This window comes from Rhyacophila brunnea, unplaced genomic scaffold (assembly GCF_057557595.1).
Source record: "Rhyacophila brunnea isolate RB1 unplaced genomic scaffold, BYU_Rbru_1.0 scaffold_19, whole genome shotgun sequence".
Taxonomy (NCBI): domain Eukaryota; kingdom Metazoa; phylum Arthropoda; class Insecta; order Trichoptera; family Rhyacophilidae; genus Rhyacophila; species Rhyacophila brunnea.
In genome coordinates, this window is record NW_028232848.1 from 905,050 (window position 1) to 917,904 (window position 12,855).

General features: G+C 31.6%; 1 protein-coding gene across 1 annotated transcript in view; it reads left to right on the plus strand.

The window, feature by feature from the left end:
* The window catches only part of LOC147072629 (uncharacterized), a 497,916-nt gene that overhangs the window by 180,002 nt on the left and 305,059 nt on the right, over positions 1–12,855 (plus strand). Inside the window, exon 2 of the mRNA XM_085946249.1 lies at positions 4,896–5,023. Coding sequence (XP_085802375.1) covers positions 4,896–5,023 — 128 coding nt within the window. The remainder of the gene's footprint in view (positions 1–4,895; positions 5,024–12,855) is intronic.

Below are 12,855 nucleotides of genomic sequence, written 5' to 3' on the forward strand. Positions count from 1 at the left end.
CGATTGTGACGATGACACACAAAACTTTCCACTCACTCAAAAGCCAACAAGCTAGCGAGTTGAAACTGTCATTTTTGGTACTATTTGACAGGACGTATTGAGTAGTTCGTTTTTTACCAGCAGGTTCGCCACTATCACTCTATTGCGCCGACGCAGAAGCTATTTCGATGATGACATTGTGGCGAGTTTACAAGCAGATTGTTAATTCGCCGGCTTGTAGCTTGTGAATTAGCTCAATGTCACCGACGCTTAAAATATTAATATGTATGTAAGTAACTAAAATCAAACCGGAGGCAAAATATTATTTTGCAATCTATTTATTCCCATCTACTTTCATATTTTTCATCCTATTAATATTTTTCACACAGTGGACATTGCCATGTGTGACACAATGGGCCAACATCATAATAATATGTGTGGAGATAGATTTTTTAATGACCAGGGCGACCCTTGAGAGCGTACTACCCTTTGTTGGTTTTGATGATAATAAATTAACTCTTTAAAATGTGACACCATTATGACTTTATTCACTTTACTGAAATTTCAAAGTTCACGCAGTGATTTATTAGTTACATTTCAGCAATAATCCGTCATCAAAATATCTCATTATTTTGCTAAAATAGAAGAGAGAGGAAAAATTTTAATTTAAAAACATTTCCGTATACCAGCACACTCTCACACTCATAACCTCAATGCGAATTATACACGTTAATAAATAAATTACCAACAATTTACAATAATCACTTTTATTTCAACTTAGGTTATAAGTTGATTCAACTTAATACGAACAATGAAAATTATAAATTTTGGCGGGATATCGTAAAAATAATTACAAGCTAAAAAGAACTTTTGATATACAACGTTTTTAAATTTTCTGTTGAATTATTATGCTCAATATGCTTAAACTTGTACTTGATATGAAGCAAATAAAAAACACAAATATAGAATTCTGAAATCTCATTTTGATCTCCATAGTAACGCACGTATATATTAATAATTTAGTTACTAGAACCACCCTATTAGCAACCAATAATAGTCTTTAACTTTTTACGGATTTTTCTGAAATAACTTTCCATTCAAAATAGAATTAACTGAAAATGAATTCAATTTTGCTTAAAGATGGCTAAAAGTATTAAAAGAATGCATTGGCATCGTGTTCTAATATATTTTAAAAGTTATGTCTAGCTAGTCGGTAAGTTAGTTAAAAATCGATTGCAAGATTTGTACTGGACAAACAACCACCGGACAAACAAGAGTACTATCTAATAAAAACGTTGTAATCAATACTCACGTAGTTACTATACATGGACTTACAGCCAATGTGCCAGATAACATTGAATTTATTGATCCCACAAAATCATATCCGGTCTTAATCACGTGTATCACAGGAGCTTACGTTTAGATGTAAAATATCAGTATTTTTATGACTGAGAGTCTCAATGGTAGTAAGTTATCCAAAACTTAGGTTCCCATACTCTCGTGTGTTTTAACTGAATTTACATAAACACATACAGACAAAAACTGCCAAAGGATCTAAAAAAAGATCTTTCTGTCGATATTGTGATACTGCAAATTTTATGAATGTAACAAAATTGACAGTTGGGGCGACCAGTTTGGACGTCCGCGAAGGGCATTAGCTGATTGAACTAACTTGAGCAACTCTTCCTTTTTTTCACACATGATGATATTCCTAAGTATGATTTGCATCCTGCATTTCTCCGCTGCATGGACATGTTGAACGGATAACAAGACCAAGCCCATAGAGCCTGCCAGCGAAGCCACTATTTCTAGTTAAAATTGACTGGTATATAATGGCTCGGAGTCAAAACGGTTATCTCCATACGCCATTTGATATTGAAAAAAAACATATATGTGCCTGCCTTCGATGAAGGTATCCTATGTTTTCTACCAGGTCTTGAACGTTGCATTAGCATCATTAAAACAATGACAGTTCCATATAACAGTAAAAAAAAAATAAAGTGTCTTTGGTAGTTAAGTCTTCCATACCTACCTATAAATACCATATTCCATAAAAGAAAAATTCATTGCCTGGTTTGTTTATCAACTGCAGAATTTTCTTCTTAAATTATTTAATGTATCGATTAATTTATATGCGTTGATAAGCAAGACAATCGGCCGTACGATTTTTCTGTTCTCTTATTAACAACGTGACATTTTTCATCTATATGAAAATTATCGGTACAAATTTTTAATAAATTATTGTAGAAATAAATAATAACCTAGGTATTATTTTAATTAATAAAAACCCCACAATAATTACGTAAGCTAATAATATATTATAGGTAATTGTAATTTTAAATTTACACTAAAATTATAGTAAAACATAGAAAGTAAAATCGAATCTTTTCTCAGAAATTTCTCGTAAAACAGTTTACCAAAATTAGTTTTGAATGGTTATATATTATAATCTATGTTTGAATACTTAAAACTAATATTACAACAGAATATACAAAACTGTGAGCTTAATACTTAAATCTTTATTTACAATTATTGTATTTGAATAAATAAAATTCTCAGAAACTTACAGATTTCCTTTCTCAAATACTACGAAAATAAAACAAATAATAACCACGAGAAGAAATTTATTCAACCATTTCAATATTCATCATTCAAAATCTACATAATAATATTATTTCAAAACATCGGTTAGCCTCAAGACAATTTTTCTCGAAAATAGGTACTGAATTAAATAAATTTAATGATTTTGTAACTGGATAGTGTAATTACAATATAACAAACTAACATAATAATATTATGATTGCATAATATATTGTTTGTTCAATAATTATTTTTTTTATAAAAAAATACATTAATCAAAATTCATTCTCAAATTATATGAAAACATTATTCTATCGTGTAGATCTCAGAAATCTAAAATTAGTGCATTAAGAAGCTTCGAACCCTGGCCTTCGACTTCCCACCACGACACCCTCGAACCAAGCCAGACTCCTTACCCAACCTTCGATACACGTGAGAAACGACGGAGCGCACTTATCCAATGTTTAAGTTACATTATCTCAAAAGTCAGATCAACAACTCATTTTTGAAGTTATACTTCTTTTAGCGCATTTGAGAAATCAGATCAGAGTGTATTTTTGGCGTGTAACATGTACCTAACACATAATTTATTTTTTCACACGAAAAAAAAACGCACTCGATTGGATTTGAACTACCGATTGTTCGGTTATCAGCCGAACGCACTACCTTTACGCCACAGTATGATACTGCAATCGTGACGATTATACAGTATTATAGTTTAGAATTGTTCCGTTGCCTAGGCAGCGAATTTATTATTGTCGGTTATTTGCAATTCTTTACGTAAACAAACGATTTAACGTTAGAGTGACAGTTGGCACTTAAAAATAAAAACAATGAGAAAGCATTATATAATTTAGTAATATAAGTTAAAGCGTATAGAAATGAATCAACGGTATTCCAATAAGCGGTCCTTTTTCTCAAGTGTGTAATTTAACAAGATAATTATTAAGAACTAGTCAAAGAATCTAGTTTATCACAAGTTTTGTTTTTGTTTTGTTACGCCAAAGAAGTATAACTTCTAACGCGCGTACATAAGTACTATACACACCGTTTTGTAGCTAAAAACCTTTTATGACAAATATATTAGTGAATCTTTTTTTTTTCTTTCTTTATTTGTTATTAGTGAATCTATCAATCACTAAAATCATTAACATAAAGTAAGATATTCTTCAAGAATGTTGTATGGTGTAGGTGTTTGAGTACCGGACCACCCCCAAATCTTAATATAATGTATTGTGAAAACTTGCATCTATGTGCTGAATTTTAATTTTATGGATATACGGAAAATATGCAAAGAGCTTTTTGAATGAGACAGGAACACGGTGCAAAGTCTAGCTGATTTATATTATTATAGGGTAGATGATGTTTTGTGTGGTTATTTATAGTAGTTTTGTTGAAAGTAATTTTGTTTGAAAAAAGTCTTGGCATCCATTCAAAACAAATTAATGTGTTTATTGAATCTTGCGTGAGCAAATCCTGTCGAATATAATAGCAGTATGGCACGCATTTGTATTTATAAGGGATAATCGCAGGTATTAAGAAATGTTATTTAACAACAAGTCTATTTACTTTTTAAACGCACTTTTTTCAAAATAACCAATTTGGCGCTTGCGACTTTATTTATTTTACACCTTCATCTATGACAATGGTATATTTAGTATTGAATATACATAATTTAAAAACATCTCATGCATATACACACTAGAAGAATCATTTTGTAGAGATAAAATACGACATCCGACGGGACATAAACCTATATATTATGCTGGATTTGCGTCAGTATGCTTTTCCAATTAAGCTACGGGCATCTTATTGAACTACGACGATGTTAACTAGTAGTTGTTACATAAAATATTTATTGAATTGCATTATAATGTTGACTATCGGTTTAAGTATATTATATTAAGGTACCTAGGTGTCAATTAATTCCTTAATAATTACTAACCGACGTCACAGATCACTCCATTATTTGGTTTTTGTAACATATTTAGACTTGCTAATAATTTAAGAAAGTATTCTTTTTATTCAACAAATAAGACACAAGATTTGAGAATGTATCATTCTGTATACTTACTGAATATATATAATTTAAAAACATCTCTTACATATATATACTAGAAAGAATCATACTGGCATGAATCTAACAGATACAGGTTTAAATTCTACAAAATACTTTCTCAGATCTTGTATCTTATTCGTTGAATAAAATATATAGTTTATTATATTTAGGATTATTTAATTATTACATTATTTTGATTTTGTTTTTTGCTTTAATTCCCAATATAAGTATAGGTAGTTTGTCTTTTATTAACTAATATACTTCATTATTTTTTCAGAAACCTACCCCACAACCCGCCAATCTCTTGAAGAACCAGAGTTTGCAAACCCTATAGGAAATCTGACATACCCAGTTGGCAGAGAGGCGACTCTGTCTTGCACTGTTAACAACTTGGGAAAATATAGGGTAAGTTATTTTAAAATATAATTATTATGCAAATATCAATAAACAAATTTTAAATTCAGATTTATATGTATCTGTGAATATTAATTTAGGGTCTAAAAAATGTTCTAACTTAAAAATAATTATGTACTTATTTGATGTTTTTTAATCTGCTAAATCTTTTAAATACCGAATTTGTTTACTTTGTTAGGTATATTTAATGTGTACAAAGTAGGTACTCTTTTCGGCGTTTATAAAATTAAAATAATGTCCCTCAGCTCATACGATGCTGTCAAATATGCATTTTAGTAGCCATGGTCGAAAGTGGTGTTTCCTGATTTGCATTTTTACGCACACGTAGGCTTGGTCACCTGAACTTATTTATTTTACCAAATTTTCTCTAATATCCCCTACTGAGTACGTAGTCTGTCAAGGGTTTTTCATGTTCGGTACTCGAGACTAACTTTAAGGGAGAGGCTCGCTGACCTTCCCCATTATTTGAGTCCCCATACTTAATCCGCTTCAGATGGGGATAATAATTCGTTTCTTAAGTATAAATGCTATCATGAAACAAGTATACCTCAGAAAACCAAACCTAAGTTATTATTTTTTTATCCAACACCGAATATACGTAAGGTTTCAGAATTTTTGATTCTTTATTATAAATAAAACACAATTATGAAAACTTCAGAAACATTATATACATTTTTTTAAAGTTTGACTGAGTGGAATGCACGACTTTCACTTTCCGTATGAGTGCTTTCGCCTGTAAGTCATATATCCTAAGATACTTCATATTTTAACAATCAGGAGACAACCTGTTTTAGAAGGGATTACAAATTCATCAGGAAAGTAAAATACGTGAGTTTGAGTCCTACTTGGCCCAACTTTTTTTCTAGATTTTTTCTAGTGTGTATCTAAAATTTTTCAAAATTGTGTTTATTATAAATATATTATATACTACTGGAAGCCATGTATTAATAAATTATTGCAATTTCAGCATAAGTTGTTTTATAAAAATATAATATAAAGAAATGAAAAAGACGATATGTTATTATATAATATTATTTAAATAATTATTATGATTAACATAAAAATTTTATACAAAAATATTATTATTATGTACTTAACTGCATTTGTGTTATCGCTATGCGGTTTTTAAGTAGAAATATGATATCGGAGACGCAATCATAGAATTTAGTTTTAAACGGTAAATTAACAAACCAAAATTCCACTGGTTTTGTTAATTTTAATATAAGCCTTATATTAAAACAATATTATAATAACCAAAAAGGCTTCAACTGGTAATATGAAATACAGCCTGATGCAATCCGCGAGATGCTTTCACCTGGTTGCGGTTTCCACCCCCATCGGTTCGCGGAACTACAACAATCTGCAATAAATACAAGCGCGAACTTTCGCTAGGGGTGGGAGGAGCACCTCAGGCGTAAGAGGTTTCCAACTTAAGACATTGAATAAATAATTAACATAATAAATTATACTAAGACTGCTTGAAAGGTTTTTGCTTTCAAATGGAAACGTATCTTATGTAAGTGTTGAATGCATACGTAATTATTTTTAGGTATGTAACCAGCTAGGTGGTATTATTAAATTTGAACCGTACAAAACTTGTAAAACATAACTTAACATTTCTCCAGTATATTATCATATTATAAGGCTATGTATTGATTTTCATTTATATTTTTATTCTTCTTGATGCTAATTTTGTAAATACTTTTCAATCATGTGTACCCAAGTTATTTTATTATATTTTTGTATGTAAAATATATTACTAAGTCACTGGTTGTCAGTAGTAAGTTATCAAATGTTTTTTTTAATATTTTTTGATCAACTTTAAACATGGTTTTCAAATTATTTTATTGTGTCTTATTATGAACCTTTATATTGAATTTAAAGTACCTCAGTTTAAGAGTAAACATAAAATATAATTCGCACAAATCATATACGGAACGATAACTTAGAAGCCAAAGTACTCACTCGGAAAGTGACTGACATGAGTCCAAATTTGTAACTAATACGTTAGTTTGTGAGGTTTTTCAAAATTCTGTCTTTTCTATAATAATAATAAAACATTTTTTACGTACACTTCGTATATACGAGTTATCATAACACTTGAAATGTAAGTTAACCCTTTGATATTAGCTTTCCTAAATTTTCTTTTTTCTAATTTCAACCCTTGGATATTAGATTAGTATGAGTATAATAGTACTTTGTATAGGCGTTTAGTGCAATAATTAAAATCACACCGTTACTGACAACTCAACTCCTCAATTTTTATTCATTCATACATTTGATTGTTGATACAAAATTTTGTCCCAGAAGTAAAACTCTCGTTAGCGACTCTCATTATTTTTTCAGGTCATATAATCAAGGAATATTGTAAAATTCGTTGTTTAAAAATAGGACATGTTAAACGTTTTTTACTACAACAATTAATATTAAGTACCTACCAAAAAAATTGTGCCAATTTTTACTCAACCCTAGTATTTTGTGGAGTCCCGATTGCGAATCACTGATAGGCAAACATATAATTTCATATTTCAGAATTTTTATGACAAATAAAATACCATATGATTAACTCATTCCAAAACTAATAATTATGAATTGCCACCCAGTAAACGCTATATCCTTTAAAAAGGTTTCAGTTATATTAATGACTATGAATTAAAGTTATTCTCTTTTAATTCTACTTTAATTGAGTCATTTACGTTGTTTAAGGCTCTTAATAAACCAATATTCGGAACGGTCAATCATAATTATTTGCAAAAAAATAGCAAGAAGAAAATAATATTTTTTTTATAACATACAAAATTGTGTTGTTTTAAATTCACTTACCTACTTATTTCATCTTATCATGGCTCAGTATTGTAGCATAATATGGCAAACACAACGTCACGCTAGTTCTCTTATTCCATCGCTATGTCGCGCGGCTTCCGCCATGTGAAACCTGCAGCGCGTAGATCGCTTGTGTAGCACAATTACAGGGTAAGGGAGGGTCAGCAATGGCGACGGATCTCCCGATGCTGTGCCACAAGGCTAAGGAGTGTCTCACTCCCTGGCGGCATTCGGAATACAGGTTCCAATCACGTGAATCACCAAGGGCTGTCGTGTCCGTTCACGAATTTGACTATTTCACTTAGGCCCGTTTCAGACGGGACGCCGGTGTCGTGCACGTATTAATAAAGAAGGCCTTTGTATTCGAATAAATGGGCATTTGTATTATGTTTATGAACGCCAAGAGCTAATGAGACAACGCGTGTCCGGTACACTTTTCCGTCGGCCGCTACATTCTCAAGCCGCCGGTACACTTGTTTTTATTACCGCAGCCAGTTTTATATTATAATTTACTAGCTGAAGTACCCGGCTTCGCACAGGGTCGCTTCGTGGTTATATTTATCTTAGATATTTAAAAAATAATAACAGGTAATTATTTTTTTAATATTAAAATATCTGTGTTATACAATAATATGGCAATATGAAAATAATTCTAATAGGAGTAAAGGTCAAACAAAAGACTACTAAATTAAAATCGAATCCAAAGTATGCAAACGTTATTAATATGTAGTATAAAAATCAAAATTGCATGGAACAAACAAACAATAAACGTTGTATTTTATATTATACTAATTTAGAAACCTTTGCAGGTGTACGCACAACAACTGACAAAAGTTTCATCGCAATCGGATGAATTTTATAGGAACGCATACGAATAGAAAAAGAAGATGATTTTCTAATTCAGAAATCTTCGTGGGCATGCGCATGACAACTCGCCAAAGTTTCATTGCGAATAGAATAAGATAAAATAGAAGAAGAATGAGATGGTTATTCTAATTCAGAAACCTTTGCGGGTTTTTGCACAATTATTGACGAAAGTTTTATTGCAATCGGATGAATGGAAGAATATAAAATAAAAGAAGAAGATGGTTGTATTAATTCAGAAACCTTTGCGGGTGTTACCACAACAACTGACGAAGGTTTCATCGCAATCGGATGATTAGTGTAGGAACCATACGAATAAAAGAAGATATAATGAAGAAGAAGAAGAAGATGGTTGTACTAACTCAGAAACCTTCGCAGGTGTTGGCACAAGCCCTAACGAAAGTTTCATCGCAATCGGATGAATGGTATAGGGACCATACAAATAAAAGAAGATAGAATGATGAAGAAGAAGAAGAAGGAGATGGTTGTACTTATTCAGAAACCTTTGCGGGTGTTACCACCAATAGCGGCTGGTCTATTAGGTCATTTGGTCAATGACCCTCCAAAAATAAACATCTTACAATCTATGTAGGTTATAATCTAAGATGTAGGTACAATGTATTATAATAATTATCAGCTAACACGTCAAGGCGAGACGCACACGGACGGACGAACTGTGTGTATAAAATTCAAACAAACAGAATCCGCTTGGTCGCTATACTTTGGGTCATTTTGGAATACGCCGGGATAAAATATTTCTAATATTTCTCTTTCTCTCTCATTTTCCATATGTGAAACGGAGAAAGCACACATTTTGCTAGTCTTTTTTTAAATTTGTTTTTACGCAGCATAGGCAAGATTTTCGTCATTGTCCGAGAAAGAGATAACAATACATTTTTCAGTGTGTTAAAGGAAACAGGTATAAAACGTTGTTCTGTTATTAATTATTATTGCCTCGCGATTTCATCGAGCATGTTTTGTTTTACCTACCAAACATGCGATTTCATTGAGCATGTTTTGTTTAACCTACCAATTGTTTCAACCGTATTATTTTTATCTGGTTAACCTTTTTATATTTTTATTATTTCAAACTTCCTATTGTTGTCTGAAAGTTTCATATGCAATGTCATTGTTTGTTTTGTAATATTATAGTACTCTACCAAAAATAGCTTTTTAGTTTAGTTTAAATACAACCTTTGACTAAAACGCATCGACTGCATTCATTGTGTTAAACAGTTAAACCATTGTATAAATGTTACCCTTTAAAATGTAATCTGCTATAGGTATCAATCATAAAAGTAACCTTCTAATAAAATCAGTGGAAATATAAAAAGTGTTTATATATAAATGATCCCGCCATTTCATAACAGTACACAACACTTTTTCTGATAGTGACAGTTTAATGAAAAATGAAGCTAAAAAGCTACGGAGTTTTTATTAAATAATTTTGATTGTTTGATGTGAAAATATACATTTTTTTGAAGGGTAAGTAGGTACCTATCTTTTCTATCTAACTATCTAACAATTTATAGCACTTCTTTTATAATGTTTAAAAAGCCAGTTTGCTATACGTCTTTTAAGTGTACAACGAAAAGGCAAATTAAAATAATATAAAATTATTTAAAACTGACCTCCCATATTATCTAGCAAAGAGCCGCCAATGGTTACCACAATAACTGACGAAGGTTTCATCGCAATCGGATGAATGGTATAGGAACCATACGAATAATGTATAAAGTATAAAGAATAATGTATAAAGTATAGGAACCATAAGATATAATGAAGAAAAAGAAGAAGATGGTTGTACTAATTCATAAACCTTTGCAGGTGTTGGCACAACCACTTACAATAGTTTCATCGCAATCGGATGAATGCTATAGGGACCATACAAATAAAAGAAGATAGAATGATTAAGAAGAAAAAGATGGTTGTACTTATTCAGAAACCTTTGCGGGTGTTACCACAACAACTGACGAAGGTTTCATCGAAATCGGATGAATGGTATAGGAACTATACGAATAAAAGAAGATATAATGAAGAAGAAGAAGCAGATGGTTGTACTTATTCAGAAATCTTCGCAGGTGTTGGCACAACCACTAACGAAAGTTTCATCGCAATCGGATGAATGGTATAAGGACCATACAAATAAATGAAGACAGAATGATAAAAAAGAAGAAGAAGAAGATGGTTGTACTTATTCATAAACCTTTGCGGATGTTACCACAACAACTGACAAAAGTTTCATCGCAATCTGATGAATGGTATAGGAACCATAAGATATAATTAAGAAGAAGAGGAAGATGGTTGTACTAATTCAGAAACCTTCGCAGGTGTTGGCACAACTACTAACGAAAGTTTCATTGCAATCGGATGAATGGTATAGGGACCATACAAATAAAAGAAGATAGAATGATGAAGAAGAAGAAGAAGATAGTTGTACTTATCGAGAAACTTTTGCGGGTGTTACCACAACAACTGACGAAGGTTTCATTGCAATCGGATGAATGGTACAGGAACCATACGAATAAAAGAAGATATAATAAAGAAGAAGTAAAAAAAGATGGTTTTACTAATTAAGAAACCTTTGCGGGTGTGTGTACAATAACTTACGAAAGTTTCGTTGCAATCGGATGAATGGTATAGGAACCATACGAATAAAAGAAGATAGAATGATGATGAAGAAGAAGAAGAAGATAGTTGTACTTATCAAGAAACTTTTGCGGGTGTTACCACAACAACTGACGAAGGTTTCATTGCAATCGGATGAATGGTACAGGAACCATACGAATAAAAGAAGATATAATGAAGAAGTAAAAAAAATATGGTTTTTCTAATTTAGAAACCTTTGCGGGTGTGTGTACAATAACTTACGAAAGTTTCGTTGCAATCGGATGAATGGTATAGGAACCATACGAATAAAAGAAAATAGAATGATGAAGAAGAGGAAGATGATGATTTTTATAATACAGAAACCTTTGCGGGTGTGCATACAGCCACTTACCAAAATTTCATCGCAATCGGATGAATGGTATAGGAATGCATACGGGACAGACAGAAAGACAGACAGACAAACAGACAAACAGGCATACAGACAGACAGACATTCATTTTTATATATAATATATAGCCTATACTCTTCACGGAAGTGCAAGCAATAAGTTCACAAAGTTTTATCGCAATCGGATGAACGGTATGGCAGTGCATTCAATACGAACAAACAAACAAACAAACACACAAACAAATATTAATTTTTAATTATTATATATATAGCCTATACTCTTCACGAAAGTGCAAGCAATAAGTTTACAAAGTTTTATCGCAATCGGATGAACGGTATGGCAGTGCATTCAATACGAACAAACAAACAAACAAACACACAAACAAATATTAATTTTTATATATTAGATATATAGCCTATACTCTTCACGAAAGTGCAAGCAATAAGTTCACAAAGTTTTATCGCAATCGGATGAACGGTATGGCAGTGCATTCAATACGAACAAACAAACAAACAAACACACAAACAAATATTAATTTTTATATATTAGATATATAGCCTATACTCTTCACGGAAGTGCAAGCAATAAGTTCACAAAGTTTTATCGCAATCGGATGAACGGTATGGCAGTGCATTCAATACGAACAAACAAACAAACAAACACACAAACAAATATTAATTTTTATATATTAGATATATAGCCTATACTCTTCACGGAAGTGCAAGCAATAAGTTTACAAAGTTTTATCGCAATCGGATGAACGGTATGGCAGTGCATTCAATACGAACAAAAAAACAAACAAACAAACACACAAACAAATATTAATTTTTATATATTAGATATATAGCCTATACTCTTCACGGAAGTGCAAGCAATAAGTTCACAAAGTTTTATCGCAATCGGATGAACGGTATGGCAGTGCATTCAATACGAACAAACAAACAAACAAACAAACACACAAACAAATATTAATTTTTATATATTAGATATATAAGGCAAAATTATGCGTTGACTCATCAGTTCTGGGGCGTTCATAAACTAATACAAAGGGCCCTTTATTCGAATACAAAGGCCTCCTTTATTAATATGAGCACGACACCAGTGTCCCGTCTGAAACGGGCCTTAGTTTTATAATAAT